Raw genomic sequence first — 18777 nt, 5'->3', positions numbered from 1 at the left:
ATAATCCATCCACTTGACAGGTGTGGCATATCAAGAAGCAAAGCTCAGGAGTATTTCTGTCTGTAATAAAGCCTTTTTGTAGGGAAAAACTCATTCTGATTGGCTGGGTTTGGCTCCCTAGTGGGTCGGCCTGGCTCCAAGTGGGTGGGCCTATGACGTCCCATGCCCACCGTGTGGCAGCAGTGTGTAGGAGTGAGGTTCCAAGGTGTGAGAATGTGCAGAAGGGCATGAGACAAAGGAATGTGTAGCATTGGGGAAAGTAATGGTATGTGCTAATTGTAGGGGTGCCCATGGGGCTGGGGATCAGAAATGTCCCATGCGAGAGAGGCAGGTTGAGGTTTCCAGGGTAAGAGTAGTGAATAAGTTGTCATATGCTGAGGCAGTGAGGAAAGTAGAGGAAGATGGGTCAAGGGGGAGGAGTGGTGAGAGTAGTAGATATGTACCAGTACAGACGGATAGGCCAACAAGTGATGTATGTTTCCGTAAGATTGGATTATTAGCATTTATAGCAATGGTTATTAATTGTACTGCAGGGATGGAGCGTAAGTCTAAGAAAATTGAGGTTGTGGTGGCAACTGCAGAGAGGTATTTGGGTGTGCGAGACTTGACATCAGAAGAGTAACGGGGAGTGTTAAGTGGTAATGTTCCATCATTTCAGGTTGAGGGCATGAGGTAGGAATGAGTATATTTAAATAGTGGAGTAGGGTGGTGTTAATTATTAATACTATTTTTGAATTTGTGAGTGCAGTGTTAGATGGTAGGGTATTTATTTTATTTTCCAAGCAAAATATAAGGGAGTTGTACTCCAGTCTAGTAGGTGGCGGTAATGCATCAAATTGGATGCCAACCGCCATTAAACCTCATCGAAGAAGAAGTCCCATTCCCACCCATGGCTGTGCCCCTGCTCAGTCATGTGAAATCCATAGAATAGGGCCTAATGAATTTATTTCAATTGACTGATTTCCTTATATGAACTGTAACTCAGCAAAATATTTGAAATTGTTGCGTGTATATTTTTGTTCAGTATAATGATCCACATTGCAATGTTTAGAAATACGGGCCTTTAATTTGGAGGATTTATTACCATACAAATTGACGTAATCGTTTGTGCTGCTGGCAGAATAGTCTTGAAAATGAGTTACTGAGCTAGCTATAATCTCAGTAATTTCCGTCGAATATCACATAAAATCAACTCCGCTGCAGTGTACGGATGTGAACTGAACGAGTATGGTGTAAAGTTCCGATACATTTGAATGAATTGATCATCGCTAACAAGTCCTGCCGGAGAGTTGATCATGCTGAAAATGAAGCTGCCCATTCGAATAGCAGAAGGAGACCATACCGTCGAAGACGAGCAGGAAAATACCGATTGCAACAGTTACAGTATTGATTCGGTTCCATACTGTGGCGTGAGCCACCGGTTCAAACGTTCAACGAGGGAGTCATATCGCCTGTCGCAAATTGACAAGAAGGCTGTGTTTGAGTGGTTCGGCTTGCACCTCAGCCCAGCAAAGCGGATAGAGTTTATGTACGGACTACTTCATATGTGTCAACCACTTGAGATTCGCTTTTTGGGATCCTGTCTTGAGGACCTTGCACGGAAAGATGTCCACGTCCTCCGGGACTTTGAGATAACGGCAAACTGTCAAACCGATTTGGCCCTCCTTAAGGACGTTGCCGACCCTGTTGTGCGTTCCAAACTACTTGTCTACCTGTCACTTTTGCGATCTGGAAACAGAGAATGTGCGGACACACTGTATCGTGCTTTGAGAAATATAGATCCAGCGCTGTACTTAAATACTTATCATGGCGTTCCATTATCTCCACGTGGTGCGAACACTCAGAATGTACCTGATCAACATTGCCCTTGCGAGGTTGGAATGGATTCTGGAAGTGTGGTGCATCCCAGCGCGACTCCACTGGAGGCAGAGTCGGGTTCCTTGGAGCACTTGGCGCTGCTTTTCTCCATGGCCTCGCTGCACCCTGCGTTCCCTTTTTACCAGAGGGATACTGTCAGACACCAGTTGGACAATGTGGAACGGGCCATAGAGGAGATAATGGATAGCCACAAACGCACGAGTGTCCAGGTAAACACCACTTGACAGTGGCATGTTTATAGTGACCGCCATTGTAAACAAACTCGTAGTATTTGGGACCGCGGGAGGAAGGGCTTTCTTGTCTTGTGATTAGAGTTGATAGTCTCGGGGTTAGGGCGGATTCCCGTGATTGACTGAAGTGAATTTAAGGTGGCTTCCTCATCTTACCTCCTCTCCTTAGTTTACCTCCTTAGCTACCCACTCCTTATTGTCACAGACTTGATTGAACTGGGCAGGTGAAAGGATCTAACTCCTCTGATTGGCTTCCACCACATTTACTATCCAATGTCATTAGATCATTACAGGTGAGGAAACGAGAAGAAAGCCAGTGAATTCACTACTGGACTATTGAGATGCACCCTCCGGGGGCCCCAATAAAACTTTCTGGACAGTTACTTTGACAATAATTAACTATATGTATTATAAAACAAAGACCACCCCTTTTTCTAAAATATTACTGGCCACCTTAGCCATAGGAATGAACAGATTACTTTTTAATCAAAGTCTATATAGAATCAACTATTCTCCATTTCAGTCATCTTAGTTTAGATGGCACAATGTAGCAATTTATTTCTGCTAAAGTGGGGCCAAATAATTGATGTAGGAATAGACTGTAATAGCATGTACTGTGAATAGGCTTGTGGGGTAAGTAAAGAGGTTCAAACATTTCATGCCAAGTAGTAATTCAAAGCACTGTTTCATTTCCAAGAACAGTCTTGAATGCATGGCCATATGACTACAGTCGTGGTCAAACGTTTTGAGAATGACACAAGTATTGGTCTTCACAAAGTTCGCTGCTTCGGTGTTATGAGATATTTTTGTCAGATGTTACTATGGTATACTGAAGTATAATTACAAGCATTCCATAAGTGTCAAAGGCTTTTATTGACAATTACATTAAGTTTATGCAAAGAGTCAATATTTGCAGTGTTGACCCTTCTTTTTCATGACCTCTGCAATCCGCCCTGGCGGATTAACTTCTGGGTCACATCCTGACTGATGGCAGCCATTCTTGCATAATCAATGCTTGGAGTTTGTCAGAATTTGTGGGTTTTTGTTTGTCCACCCGCCTCTTGAGGATTGACCACAAGTTCTCAATGGGATTAAGGTCTGGGGAGTTTCCTGGCCATGGACCCAAAATGTTGATGTTTTGTTCCCAGAGCCACTTAGTTATCACTTTTGCCTTATGGCAAGGTGCTCCATCATGCTGGAAAAGGCATTGGTCATCACCAAACTGTTCTTGGATGGTTGGGAGAAGTTGCTCTCGGAGGATGTGTTGGTACCATTCTTTATTCATGGCTGTGTTCTTAGGCAAAATTGTGAGTGAGCCACTCCCTTGGCTGAGAAGCAACCCTACAGATAAATGGTCTCAGGATGCTTTACTGTTGGCATGACACAGGACTGATGGTAGCGCTCACCTTGTCTTTTCCGGACAAGGTGTTTTCCAGATGCCCCAAACAATCGGACAGGGGATTCATCAGAGAAAATGACTTTACCCCAGTCCTCAGCAGTCCAATCCCTGTACCTTTTGCAGAATATCAGTCTGTCCCTGATGTTTTTCCTGGAGAGTGGCTTCTTTGCTGCCGTTCTTGACACCAGGCCATCCTCCAAAAGTCTTCGCCTCACTGTACGTGCAGATGCACACACACCTGCCTGCTGCCATTCCTGAGCAAGCTCTGCGCTGGTGGTGCCCCGATCCCGCAGCTGAATCAACTTTAGGAGACAGTCCTGGCGCTTGCTGGACTTTCTTGGGCGCCCTGACGCCTTCTTCACAACAATTGAACCTCTCCTTAAAGTGCTTGATGATCCGATAAATGGTTGATTTAGGTGCAATCTTACTAGCAGCAATATCCTTGCCTGTGAAGCCCTTTTTGTGCAAGGCAATGATGACGGCACGTGTTTCCTTGCAAGTAACCATGGTTAACAGAGGAAGAACAATGATTTCAAGCACCACCCTCCTTTTAAAGCTTCCAGTCTGTTATTCTAACTCAATCAGCATGACAGAGTGATCTCCAGCCTTGTCCTCATCAACACTCTCACCTGTGTTAACGAGAGAATCACTGACATGTGGCAGGGATGAAATGCAGTGGAAATGTTATTCTTTTGGGATTAAGTTCATTTTCATGGCAAAGAGGGACTTTGCAATTCATCTGATCACTCTTCATCAGATTTTTCACTTTAAAATGTATACCAAACAAACACCATTTGATTTTAAACCATACAACTCTATGCACAAGGACTACTTTTAACCATTTCCACTGGACATTTTACAAAAACACATTTACAGAAAGAACTGTGCAGATAAAAATTTTGGTAACAGAATTACGGTAAACTATCCCAGTTTTATTCTGTTACCGAACTTTGTATCTGCACAGTTCTTTCTGTAAATGTGTTTTTGTAAAATGTTCAGTGGAAATGGTTAAACGTAGTTGTATGGTTTGTTAAACTTTGAAATCAATGGTGTTTGTTTGGTATACATTTTAAAGTGAAAAATCTGATTTCAGTGTAATTCCGTTACCATGGAATTGCCCCCTGTGCACCAGGAGAATAGAGAGAGAGCTTATCTGGCTTTAGCAGACATGCTGGCCATGGCTACTGTGTCTTCTGTCATCTTGTCCACAGCAGCTAGCTAGCCTATAGGAATGCGAACACCCGGCATTCTTGTTTATGATTGCATTGTGATCTAACTTTGCATTGTGTTGGAGAAACCTCTTTCTCTCCCTATCTCTCTTTCTCTCACCCTCCCTCTCTTTCTCTCATCCAGTGAAAAAGCCAAGAGTTTTAATGAGACAGACATCCTCTTGCTCATCTGTCTGTCTGACTGCTCTCTTAAAGGGGCATTCTGTAATGCCGTCTTGGCTGGCTCTCAGCATAAAGACTTGTCTCATTCAGACAGTTAGTTTGCCTACACATTCCTGTGGATTGGCAGTATTTCTAATCCATATGGAGCTGACTTATGAATAGAAATTAAACTGAAAATAAGAAGAAAAAAAAGTATTTCTCAAAGCATGCGGAGAGAATAAAATTAGTATTGGTTCCAGTTGTTCAGTGCTGTAAGGGGGCAGTTGTTTGGTGGGACTATGATTGAAAGGTATTTCACTGTATTTGTGCATGTGACATTAAAACTTGAAACTTGATTGGGGGAGAAAGCACAATTACATACTAAACCATCCATCTCTTCACTTTCCTGGTTGCAGCAGAAGCAGCATGCCCTTCGAAGGGAGGACCTCAGCCCCAGGAGCACTGACATGGGTCAGTCGGCCTGCTGTATTCCCAATCAGCTCCCCAACCGGAGATCATCCCAGAGAGAAGGTAGTCTCAATCCTGTTTGTCATTGTGTCCTCTGAGGTCTCTCATTCCCATGTTGAGAGGATTGTTCAAAACAAGATGTATTTGAGCCTAGTGCATTTGAGGTGAAACAAGAGACCCAAACAAATGGTCAGATATGATACAATAGACAGGATATATTTTAAATTATCTGTATTTTTAACAGTAATCAAAATTACATTGAGATGAACACAGTGGCGTACTGCAGGTTTTTGGAAAACAGTTAACTTCCTGCAATTCTACACATTCTGCCATGGGGCAAAGAGAAAAATGTGCAAAATGTTCCTGTTTTAAAGCAAATCTCCTGCAATTCTACACATTTTTGCCATGGGGCATAAAATATTGCATAAACAATCTGAAGCTCAGGTTAAAATAGTTGCTGTTTTATAGCTAACTCATGCTATTCTACACATTTTGCCATGAGGCTAAGGAAACTATTTTCATTTTCAAAGCTAATGTCCTGCAATGAATTGCTCAAAAAAATAACCCTGGTCTTCTTTCTTCCTGCAGCAGTTCACATTGACAAGATTGTGCTAAAGAGGATATCTTGGAACCGAGTAAACAGTGAATACAGTATTGAGGTATGTATGTTCATGTTTGGACTCTGTGCCTTGGTATGTTATTTTTTGTATTGTTTATTCTGATATTCCTGTGTATTTTATTTCTCATACATTTTGAGGCATACCCCCTGAAGGATCTAGGTATACTTTATTTGTATTAGGCCTATATATCGTGGGCCACCAGATTACTTCGTGCTCCCTCCCATTCAGATGATGGCACTGACAAAACGTTTGTCCTGAGCTTCAGATTGTTCATGCAATATTGTATATTTTTTGGTATAATTTTTTCTCTGTAAATCATGCAATGTTCTCTTACAACATCTGGACAGGCAGAGATCTAAGACTTTGCCTGGCCCTTAATCAACAGTCAGTGCTGTATGGCCAGGCATCATTGTGACAGGCAGGACTGTGCTGAGGAGTCGGTGAGGGGGAGGAGGAGAGCAAGACATAGAGAGCCAGGCTAAATAGGACAGCAGGAAGGATTGCGCCCCCCTATTCACATGCTGTCCTCCGTTGCATGAGAACACAATCTGGTGGAAATATGTCCTAGATCGTTTGCGACTTCAAAACATCTGCCGTGACTGTTTTTACAAGCCTGCGGCGGCATCATATCAGCCTATAAAAACGTAAAGTCTTCAATTTAGACTAGAGGGTTGAAGGACTTGAGGTTAGCTCCAATATTTTACAACACTGAGATCATGAGAGGGGTCATCTTGACTGCCTTCGATCAGACAGCCGTAGTAGTAACAAAATAGACTAATATATCTGACCAAGGTTGTCCTTATCTGTGGACTAGTCATGTAGCTTGTTGAGTAGTTAGACCAAACTACCAACACATTCTAACACTAAACGGTTAAAATCAGATCTGCGTTATGTGGATAGCAAAATAGGCTATATTGAGGAGACTTCTGAATAACACCAGTTAAAGGAATAGTCCACACAAAAACTATATTTTGGTATTTGTTTCATTAGTCCATTGTTGACATGGTCCCAAAAAATGTTGCATGTCACCAATCAAGTTTTCAAGATATAAACTCAGCAAAAAAAGAAACATCCTCTCACTGTCAACTGCGTTTATTTTCAGCAAACTTAACGTGTAAATATTTGTACATAACAAGATTCAACAACTGAGACGTAAATTGAACAAGTTCCACAGACATGTGACTAACAGAAATTGAATAATGTGTCCCTGAACAAAGGGGGGGTCAAAATCAAAAGTAACAGTCAGTATCTGGTGTGGCCACCAGCTGCATTAAGTACTGCAGTGCATCTCCTCCTCATGGACTGCACCAGATTTGCCAGTTCTTGCTGTGAGATGTTACCCCACTCTTCCACCAAGGCACCTGCAAGTTCCCAGACATTTCTGGGGAGAATGGCCCTAGCCCTCACCCTCCGATCCTACAGGTCCCAGACGTGCTCAATGGGATTGAGATCCGGGCTCTTCGCTGGCCATGGCAGAACACTGACATTCCTGTCTTGCAGGAAATCACGCACAGAACGAGCAGTATGGCTGGTGGCATTGTCATGCTGGAGGGTTATGTCAGGATGAGCCTGCAGGAAGGGTACCACATGAGGGAGGAGGATGTTTTTCCTGTAACGCACAGCGTTGAGATTGCCTGCAATGACAACAAGCTCAGTCAGATGATGCTGTGACACACCGCCCCAGACCATGACGGACCCTCCACCTCCAAATCGATCCCGCTCCAGAGTACAGGCCTCGGTGTAACGCTCATTCCTTCGAAGATAAACGCGAATCCGACCATCACCCCTGGTGAGACAAAACCGCAACTCATCAGTGAAGAGCACTTTTTGCCAGTCCTGTCAGGTCCAGCGATGGTGGGTTTGTACCCATAGGCGACGTTGTTGCCGGTGATGTCTGGTGAGGACCTGCCTTACAACAGGGCTACAAGCCCTCAGTCCAGCCTCTCTCAGCCTATTGCGGACAGTCTGAGCACTGATGGAAGGATTGTGCGTTCCTGGTGTAACTCGGGCAGTTGTTGTTGCCATCCTGTACCTGTACCTGTGATGTTCGGATGTACCGATCCTGTGCAGTTGTTGTTACACGTGGTCTGCCACTGCGTGGACGATCAGCTGTCCGTCCTGTCTCCCTGTAGCGCTGTCTTAGGCGTCTCACAGTACGGACATTGCAATTTATTGCCCTGTCCATATCTGTAGTCCTCATGCCTCCTTGCAGCATGCCTAAGGCATGTTCACGCAGATGAGCAGGGACCCTGGGCATCTTTCTTTTGGTGTTTTTCAGAGTCAGTAGAAAGGCCAATTTTAGTGTCCTAAGTTTTCATATCTGTGACCTTAATTGCCTACCGTCTGTAAGCTGTTAGTGTCTTAACGACCGTTCCACAGGTGCATGTTCATTAATTGATAATGGTTAATTGAACAAGCATGGGAAACAGTGTTTAAACCCTTTACAATGAAGATCTGTGAAGTTATTTGAATTTTTACGAATTATATTTGAAAGACAAGGTCCTGAAAAAGGGAAGTTTATTTTTTTGCTTAGTCTGCTCTACAGAGACCGTGGTCCTGAGTGTGCACACTAGTGTGACTGTGTGGAGGTGTGTGTGTCACTGATATGAACGTCTAGGCCTTGACCCAATACCGTCATCATCTAGCCCATCTATAGAGGATTTCCCTTGGTCTATGGGAGAGAGATCTCTCAGTCGAGAGGTTTGTGTCCAACAGGGCATAGATAGAACCTCACTTTCCAGTTTTTTTGGGTGGTAGAGAAGTAGAAGGGTTTAATATGTTATTGAACCCTACTGTCTTATAGCCTACTTGAAAAGGATGCAATAATATAGCAGTTAAGAGGCACTGTACAACCTGTGTTAGAAATCAACTGGCACATTCTTGGCTGAAATGTGGAGGGGGACAGTGATAAAATGTTACCAGCCAGTGCTACAAACAAACAAACAAACGAACGAGAGTGAGAGAGAGAGAGGGGTGGCTTGCTGGGCAGTGCCATCTGCTCTGCTGGGCATGGTATATGAGTGGGGGTATTAATATGTTAAAGAGAAGAGAACATCATCTTCAGCACAGGAGGCACTCTGTCTACTCTAGGCCTGTTGTGGATAACAACACAGCTAAGAGTAGCCTGTACAACTAAGGCAGGCCTGTGCTGAACTCTACAGAGTTTGGTGTAAAACAATGCTGTGAGAGGAAGCCTAGGCTTAGGCTATTTACTGGCTGAATTGTTTCACATTCATTCAGTGTTATTCACGTTTCTACCAAGGCGATAGTAATTACATCCTAGGTTACTTATTTGTTCTAAACTGAATAATAAAAGGGTTGGTTGTCTTGTCGCCCTGATCAGAGAGGACTTACTGGGTTTAAAACACTCATTCATCACCGGTTTGTGAGCTCACTGTTTTCCTTATCTCTCCTTTTGTGAAGACCAGACATACAGTGGCTTGCAAAAGTATTCACCCCCCACCCCCCCAAGGCAAAATTAAAATGGATTTTTTTTTTTGGGGGGGTTGTATCATTTCATTTACACAACATGCCTACCACTTTGAAGATGCTAAATATTTTTTGGGGTGAAACAAACAAGAAATAAGACATAAAAACAGGGAATTTGAGCATGCATAACTATTCAACCCCCCAAAGTCAATACTTTGTAGAGCCACGTTTTGCAGAAATTACAGCTGCAAGTCTCTTGGGGTATGTCTCTATAAGCTTTGCACATCTAGCCACTGGGATTTTGCCCATTCTTCAAGGCAAAACTGGTCCAGCTCCTTCAAGTTGGATGGGTTCCGCTGGTGTACAGCAATCTTTAAGTCATACCACAGATTCTCAATTGGATTGAGGGTCTGGGCTTTGACTAGGCCATTCCAATACATTTATATGTTTCCCCTTAAACCACTCGAGTGTTCCTTTAGCAGTATGCTTAGGGTCATCGTCCTGCTTGAAGGTGAACCTCCATCCCAGTCTCAAATCTCTGGAAGACTGAAACAGGTTTCCCTCAAGAATTTCCCTGTATTTAGCGCCATCCATCATTCCTTCAATTCTGACCAGTTTCCCAGTCCCTGCCGATGGAAAAACATCCCCACAGCATGATGTTGCCACCACCATGCTTCACTGTGGGGATGGTGTTCTCAGGTGATGAGAGGTGTTGGGTTTGCGCCAGACATAGCGTTTTCCTTGATGGCCAAAAAGCTCAATTTTAGTCTCATCTGACTAGAGTACCTTCTTCCATATGTTTGGGGAGTCTCCCACATGCCTTTTGGCGAACACCAAACGTGTTTGCTTATTTTTTTCTTTAAGGAATGGCTTTTTTCTGGCCATTCTTCCGTAAAGCCCAGCTCTGTGGAGTGTACGGCTTAAAGTGGTCCTATGGACAGATACTCCAATCTCCGCTATGGAGCATTGCAGCTCCTTCAGGGTTATCTTTGGTGTCTTTGTTGCCTCTCTGATTAATGCCCTCCTTGCCTGGTCCGTGAGTTTTGGTGGGCGGCCCTCTCTTGGCAGGTTTGTTGTGGTGCCATATTCTTTCAATTTTTTTATAATGGATTTAATGGTGCTCTGTGGGATGTTAAAAGTTTCTGATATTTTTTTATAACCCAACCCTGATCTGTACTTCTCCACAACTTTGTCCCTGACCTGTTTGGAGAGCCCCTTGGTCTTTATGGTGCCCCTTGCTTAGTGGTGTTGCAGACTGGGGCCTTTCAGAACAGGTGTGTGTATATATACTGAGATCATGTGACAGATGATGTGACACTTAGATTGCACACAGGTGGACTTTATTTAACTAATTATGTGACTTCTGAAGGTAATTGGTTGCACCAGATCTTATTTAGGGGCTTCATAGCAAAGGGGGTGTATACATATGCACGCACCACTTTTCTGTTATTTATTTTTTAGAATTTTTTGAAACAAGTTATTTTTTTCATTCCACTTCACCAATTTGGACTATTTTGTGTATGTCCATTACATGAAATCCAAATAAAAATCAATTTAAATTACAGGTTGTAATGCAACAAAATAGGAAAAACGCCAAGGGGATGAATACTTTTGCAAGGCACTGTACTAGACAAGCACTACTTCCTGTGACCAGCTTGAACTGGGCCTACAAATCAGACATTAGTATTCAGAGGCTAAGACTGGAAGCTGCTCAAGTGTTGAAAGCAGTTTACGAGATGTAGACAAACACATCTACACCCTGTGTAAAATGAATAATTTTTGATAATTTACTCGTCGGCTGAGGATGTTGCCCAAGCATTCCTCAATCCCCTGTACTCCCTGTACACTCCTCTATCAGGGAGTAAATTACTCCCATAACCATTACTTGCTTTGTTCTGGCTTGTTAAGTTGTAATTTGAACTTGACAAAGAGCAACAGATTTGTGATATCACATTTAAAGCTGATGAGTGCCTTTGCATTCACCTTTGTCAGATCAGGGATCAAGATGAAGATGGAATAGGGTGCCATTTGGGACTCCTCTCAGCCATTTGCACTGTTTCCCCTATAATATTTTTCAGCAGCGGTGGCAAAGTTTGCTAGGGGGGTCCGGGAGCACCAAAACATTTTAGAGGCCCTCGTCTTTTTTTTATTTATAACTAATTACCTGTAATTATACACATTTTGCCCTGGGGCGAAAAATAATAATAATCACATTTTAAAGATGCACTTTGCAGAAATCGCTCCGCAATTTCCTGGTTGCTAAAATTCAAACAATCAAGTATAGTGTAGGGAATCATTGTACCATCTAAACCGCTGTGAAATATATTTTCCATCACCGAAAATATTGTTACTCTGTGATGGGTTTGGCCGGTGAAGGCCGTCATTGTAAATAAGAATTTGTTCTTAACTGACTTGCCTAGTTAAATAAAGGTAAAATGTTTTTTTTTTTTTTCTTTTTTTTTTTTTTTATGAACAGGGTAGAGTAGAGACTGCCAGGCTGTGAAATAGCTGTTTTTAAATTGACACAATACCTGTTAGCAAAGGTGTCAGCTAGAGATTACGTGCAGGAGCTTGCAGGAATTTGTAGTTTTGCATGATGTCTACTTTGATGCTAATTAGCATTTTCGAATCTGAGAGTAGATCGAGCTGAAAAAAAGTCACCTTGTCCTAGAGAGATTTACACGGTTATCAAAACGTCACTCCAGGGTAAGCCTAGACGAAACACGGCCATTACTTTAAGTGTTTCTAAAATACACAATGGGAAAAATGAATGGTGGAGAAACGATTGGAGCCATTTCCCTGTTTGACCGCTAGGTTTTATGGGTATTATGACTCATACTGTGGTACTCTATTGCATCATGCTGTCGAAAGCGATGTATCTGATGTGTGTTTGGTAAAGCATACTTATGATGTGATGTCGTCTCCCTCTCCTCCCATCTTCTAGGTCCAGTGGTCTGACTCAACATGGACCACAGTGACCAAGACTCACCATGAGCTGGACGACTTCCTTTCCAAGGTACAATGAAAAACACATATTCCCATCAATAGATTATAGGCCTAGAATATACTGGATTTAATGTCAGGTGAAATTAAGTCACTATCTGTACGGAGAGGTCTCTACATTTTACATTTACATTTTAGTCATTTAGCAGACGCTCTTATCCAGAGCGACTTACAGTTAGTGAGTGCATACATTTTTCTACTGGCCCCCCGTGGGAATCGAACCCACAACCCTGGCGTTGCAAGCGCCATGCTCTACCAATTGAGCTACAGGAGGCTCTAGATGTTGTCTTATAAAGGTCAACCCAGATGCAGGGTTTACTTTCCAAATGTTTTCATGTGTTTTCTAGTCACTGAATGCTGATAGGACTAATGCTAATACTGTGACATACTGTATTCAAATGTATTTCTTCATCTAGCTTAATGTATACCCCTAAATGTTGTATGAATATATGTATGTCTATGATAACCGCTCATATGATTCCCTGAACCCCATACAGCTTCCATGTGAGAGGTCCACTGAGCCCTTTGAGAAGGGACTGGTGAGGTTACTGGCCCAGGGAGACCAGTATGAGCCCAGGGACCTGGAGAGGACGCTACAGTGAGTTTCGCTCTTTGTTTGATCATTCAGCTCAGAGCAGCACAAAGCATGATGGGAAATATCAATAGTTTTTATCATGTCAATAAAAAAATCAATTAAATATATACAGTATATACTTGAAGGTCAAGCACTTTCCTGTTAACTTTTTTACATCTTTCTTTACTCTCAAGCCTCAATATTGTGGAGAAAGTAGAGTAGACTACCCTCTAGTTATTGTTACCAACGCTGCCATAAGCTCCAGTGTTGTCAGTTATGGTTATGGTGAAGAACCTCAGGCTTCACATATGTCAGAACCATAGAACCTAGGCATTGATATCTAGGACAATGGTGATGATGTCATTACCAGAGGGATTCGCTGGCCATCCTTTACAGATATGGATGGGATCACTTTTTCCACTCCCTCTCTTCCACTCCCATTCAAGCCCCACCAGCACTTTGTGACTTCCCACTCGAAGTGTACCATAACCGTACCTTGCTATTTGATGTACTAGTATACAACCAGTGATCTGACACATGACATTACAATTTCCAAGTCACCTTCTCTCTTTCTCTTTCCCGCTGTATAATTTATATCTTTAACTCCCCCTCATCTCTCTCCACTGTGACAGGGAGATGCTTCTGTCAGCCCCAGCAGCCTTCAGGCAGAGAGGAGAGGTCTGCAGGTTCCTCCTCCCCCACTGCAGCCACTGTAAGTGTCTGTGCCCCTGGCTCAGCCTTCAGGGAGGTGAGATATCATATGCTCCACTGACCTGTACAGGAATGCATGTCTACATGAACCATCCACCTGATTTATTAGGGATACCTAGGAACTCAGAGCACAATTACCCCTCTCTCTTCTATAATAATTTGTATGTGGATTGATGTGGTCAGTTCCACATGACTAATCATAACAATTAATGACTTCTCAGTCATCCTCTCCATATTTTTCACGGCCTTTGATAACAACGCCCTGAGCCCAGTTTCAATAGTGCTCCCAGAGGACAGGTAAATCCTCCAGAAATAAAACACACACTGCTTGGTGGCAAGCTAAGATAAATAAACCCAGCTTCACAGTGAACAGCTCTCAGCATAGCTGCAGGGCCAGGAGGCTGTTTTACCACATTCAACCCCAGCCATTATCAATTGACTTACTGAAATAATTATTGACAATGTTTCCTCCCACCTCTGACCATTCAAGGGAATACATTGCTGGTTGGTTTCACACAGCTGCATCAAATTGACCACAGAAATTCATAAACCAATATTTACTTTTTTGGTTAGGGCCGTGGAAAAGCTGTAATGTTATGTAGGCTGGAGGTCTCTTGTCGCCCATTCCCTAATATCTCACCATCCGGGCTCTCCTACCCAGATAATACAGTACCTCCAGGAAAGACCTGGAAGGCACCCGAGCACTTTAAAGAAGACTGCACCGAGCCATCCAGTCAGGACCAAGGTGTGTGTGCTATTGTTTCTATTGTCTTTATGCTAAATAAACCATTACTCTGCCTGTCTGTCATTCTATGTGGGGTTGAAATGACACAGTGTGTGTAAATGGCTATTTCATACAGACAGATATTTGTTGCCGGTAGTTGAAGTTCACTAGTACTTCTCTCTCGTCATCCTCCTCACCCTGACATAGGGGCTCACCCCCTAGGGCATCAGACGACGTGCAGCAGCAAGAGCCTAGCACAGAGGTAAGAGCACTATCTGTTCAGTCCAAGACATGTGACCTTGTGGCTGATGCACTGATGGGTTATACTAAGAGGATCCCTCCCTTCTATTTACAGCACACTGCTGACAAAGAGCAGCCAGAGGCCTGCTGTTCACTCAGAGCACAACGGAGTGGTGGAGAGGAGGAGGGAACCAGGCATCCTGTCCTGTAGGCCAGACCCACATCAGGTCAGTCACACTGGCCTCCCCTTTCTCTCCCTGGCCTGGCCACTAGAGATACTGGTAGGGTGGCGGTGGAGGACTGTCAAAGTGCTGTATACTGCTGACTGGCATTTGTTATTTTTTGTTTGATTCAATAATACTCCTTTGCATCTGTTTAGGGTGTTAAATGACCTCCTCTCTCTTCAGAACGCAGATGAGAAATGGGCTTTCACTCCAGAAAGGATGAGTAGAAGAAGACTTGATGGAAGGAGAAGTGAGGGGGCTAAAGGCTACATTATCAGACCACAGTCAACACACATGACCAGACAGGGTGTCAGTAAGAGTAAGTAACCAGTGGGTGTGGCAATAGCCTATCCTATTTGTTTTCCAACTTAACAATGAACATTATAACAACATGTATGTTGTGCATTCCTTTACCACTGTAGAGCCGGTCCAGGACAGGTATGGAGACACGTGGTCCAATAGCTCCAGTACTCCCTCCAGTTCCCAGCACGAGGCACATGAGAGCCTGGAGGACCTGGAGGACGAGAGAGGTGAGTGGCCCCTCTAAACCCTGTCTGTCCCCCTCTCTTTCCTGTTGGGAACTCATGGGGATTAAACCTAGTCTAAATAGCACTTTCAATGGAGATTCTCCATTTAGTCAAGGACAAGAACTTAACTGGGTCTGGGAAACCGGCCCATGACGTCTGAGTCTTTAGTGCTGTTCAACCTCAAGATGTCTTTTAATGATAGCTTCTCTCTCCCCCCCAGACACTGCTGAGAGTTACTCAGACCACTCTGTCCAGGAGAAGAGGGCGAGTGATCACAGCAGGGGGGAGGTTGTAGCTACTGTACCCCCTATAGTCCCTGTCCCCCACAAGGAAGAGCCATCGTACACTGGCAGTCCCCTGAGTGTACATCCTCTACCAATGACGGTCCAGAATGGGCCAACCATGCCAGACGGGATGGTCACAGTCCCTCCACAGCCGGGGAACGGTTCACCAGCAGAGGGGGCACTGACTGGGACCACCCCCATGGTTCCTCAGGAGTCCATCTCAAGCCAAGCTCCCCTGGGAGACCCTGAGAGACAGAGGCATGTGTCTGTGTCTGCCTCCCTGAGCTCACCTCAGCCAACCAATGCAAGCTTCAGCATTCACCCCATGCCCCAGCATTATAGGACCCCCACCAGCCCAGAGAGTAGAAGCACTAACCCCCAGCACCAGCCCCCCATTAGCGCCATCAGTGTCATCCCCCTGACCTTCCACATGTCCCCCCTGATGCCAGCATACACCAGCACTGACCCAGCCTCCACCGCCACCCTACCCCTAACAGCCTCTCTCCCTGACTCTAGCACCGGGCCCCAAGCCCTGGCTGCGCCCACCAGCCTACCCACCCCTACCACCGTGACACCCTCCTCAGGGGCCACTGTCACCCCAGCTGCCATCAGACAGGTTCAGGCCACTCTGCCCCCAGCCGTCCCCACTCACACCCCCGGCACCGTTGCCAGCCCAGCCCTGACCCTCACCCACAGCACGGCCCAGGGAGATGGCACCTCTTCCTGCAGCAGCTCTGGGGTGGCAGCAGGGCAGACCCAGCAAAAGCCGCAGCCCCAGCAAAAGGCCCACCCTCCACAGCAACAGCAGATGAGCTGCAACACCTGCGGTTGCCGTGGCAGCTGTGGTAGTAGCCACTCTGCTGCCCCCAACCCCAACTTCTACTTCCCTTCCCAGCTGGGGCACCAGGTCTTCAGCGCCACCCACTTCCCTCTCTTCCACCTCCCGTCCATGTGCAGCACTGGATACCCCAGCCACCGCAGCCAGGTCCAACGCCAGAGCAACGGCACCACCCAGCTACCCTTCTACCCCCCTCCACCTCACACGGCCAACCCCACCTTTACACCACCGCAATACAACAGTGGACCACTGCTCCACACCACCCACTCCCACTCTGACCACATGCTGGCCACCCAGCCTGGATACAACCTGCAGCAGATGGCAGCTGCTCCCTTCAACCGCTTCTACACGCCCATGTTCTCCTCGGTGGGACTGAGACTGGGCACGGGCATGAAGAAGAGCAGTGCCAATGTCTCTTGCTATAACTGTGGGCTAAGCGGGCATTATGCCCAGGACTGCAAACAACCCTCCATGGATGCTGGGCAGCAAGGTAATACTGGCCAGGCTAGTGGCAGAGAGAGAAGGTGAAGTCTCGTACAGTGAGAGCAGAGAAAATAAGGGATTCCTCTTCCTTAGTTTCAGCGTAGGAAGGCAAAGCTTTATTTGGTAACCTGTTTTTTTCACTGTCCCAACATTTTTATGTCCGAAGCTGGATTGTCTGAATGAGCTAAAGAGCTCTATTAAACACCCAGGCCAAGTGTTAAAACATATTTTGGTAGGACTGACTCTGAATCTGAAAGACTAGCATAGACTATGGACATCACATTTCTTTAGGTTACTTGTTGACTGGTTTGGCACGCAACACTGACGCACTCCTCTGTGTGTGTGCGCGTGTGTGTTTCAGGTGGCTTTCGGCTGAAGTACACGGGCCCCCACTCCTTTGAAGCAGACTAAACTGACTGACATGAGAGGGGACCAAGACAATGCTTTGTTTATCTCACTTACTACAGTAAAGATTCCAGAAACACATTGTTTTCAAGGGTTGAGGTTTTCACCAATTTTATTACCTTGCAAATATCCTGACTTGTTTCTCAGCAAAGGATGGAATCCTGTATAATTCTCAGACTTTTCAGAGGACGGTGGTATTTTGCACTGGAGACAAGTACGAGACAGGCTCACGTTTCCAGACTAGTCTCTTACTTTAAAGAAAGAAAACCGCGTCTTTAAATGGTGTGGTGGTAAACTTACATTTAATAAGGATTAATGGATTGAGTGAAGGTTTTTCTATTCAAATTTCAATGCAGGTCTTTTTAGTACATTTCAATTCTTCCAGAATCTGCCTTTGGTTCAAGTCATTATACGTTAGACTAAGGAGCCTATATCACTTAAAGCATTTTATGTTTTCAAGTCTCTGTTCTCCCTGTCAGTGCCTCACAGAGAAAAGATGGAGAGGGTTTTACAATTTAGTCATTTAGCAGACGCTCTTATCCAGAGCGACAAACAGTAATGAGTGCGTACAGTTTCATACTTTTTTGTATTATCTCACAGGTGTTCAAAGGCAAGATACGGTTTCAAAGCAGCTAGTAGTTAAACCTACCAGCTAATTTTCATTTTATTTATTTATTTGAGAACAAAATGCACTACCGGTCAAAAGTTTTAGAACACCTACTCATTCAAGGGTTTTTCTTTATTTTTACTATTTTCTACATTGTAGAATAAAAGTGAAGACATCAAAACTATGAAATAACACATGGAATCATAGTAACTAAAAAAGTGTTAAACAAATCAAAATATATTTTATATTTCAGATTCTTCAAATAGCCACCTCTTGGCATTCTCTCAACCAGCTTCACCTGGAATGCTTTTCCAACAGTCTTGAAGGAGTTCCCACATATGCTGAGCACTTGTTGGCTGCTTTTCCTTCACTCTGCGGCCCGACTCATCACAAACCATCTCAATTGGGTTGAGGTCGGGGGATTGTGGAGGCCAGGTCATCTGATGCAGCACTCCATCACTCTACTTCTTGGTCAAATATCCCTAACACAGCCTGCAGGTGTGTTGGGTCATTGTCCTGTTGAAAAACAAATGATAGTCCCACTAAGCCCAAACCAGATAGGATGGCGTATCACTGCAGAATGCTGTGGTAGCCCTGCTGGTTAAGTGTGCCTTGAATTCTAAATAAATCACAGACAGTGTCACCAGCAAAGCACCCCTACACCATAACACCACCTCCTCCATGCTTTATGGTGGGTAATACACATGCAAAGATCATCCGTTCACCCACAGTTTCTCACAAAGACACAGCAGTTGGAACCAAA

General features: G+C 44.5%; 1 protein-coding gene across 3 annotated transcripts; it reads left to right on the top strand.

Moving 5' to 3' along the window:
• The first annotated feature begins 1017 nt into the window (after positions 1-1017).
• zcchc2 (zinc finger, CCHC domain containing 2) lies at positions 1018-18132 on the top strand. Of its 3 annotated transcripts, none has more exons than XM_045206230.1 (13): positions 1018-2087; positions 5294-5408; positions 5937-6004; positions 12339-12410; positions 12895-12995; positions 13604-13719; positions 14344-14427; positions 14614-14668; positions 14762-14873; positions 15054-15189; positions 15293-15400; positions 15618-17009; positions 17364-18132. In XM_045206230.1, the coding sequence occupies exons 1-13, from the start codon at positions 1296-1298 to the stop codon at positions 17411-17413; spliced, it is 3201 nt and encodes a 1066-aa protein (XP_045062165.1). In that variant the 5' UTR covers positions 1018-1295; the 3' UTR covers positions 17414-18132. The 3 variants fall into 3 exon arrangements, with proteins under 3 accessions (XP_045062165.1, XP_045062166.1, XP_045062164.1); XM_045206231.1 differs by having other exon boundaries at positions 5934-6004; positions 13604-13683; XM_045206229.1 differs by having other exon boundaries at positions 5934-6004.
• Positions 18133-18777: the final 645 nt, after the last annotated feature.

The sequence above is a fragment of the Coregonus clupeaformis genome, chromosome 21 (assembly GCF_020615455.1).
Source record: "Coregonus clupeaformis isolate EN_2021a chromosome 21, ASM2061545v1, whole genome shotgun sequence".
NCBI lineage: Eukaryota > Metazoa > Chordata > Actinopteri > Salmoniformes > Salmonidae > Coregonus > Coregonus clupeaformis.
The sequence above is the reverse complement of the archived record's forward strand: the minus strand, read 5'-3'. Positions and strand labels throughout refer to the sequence as shown.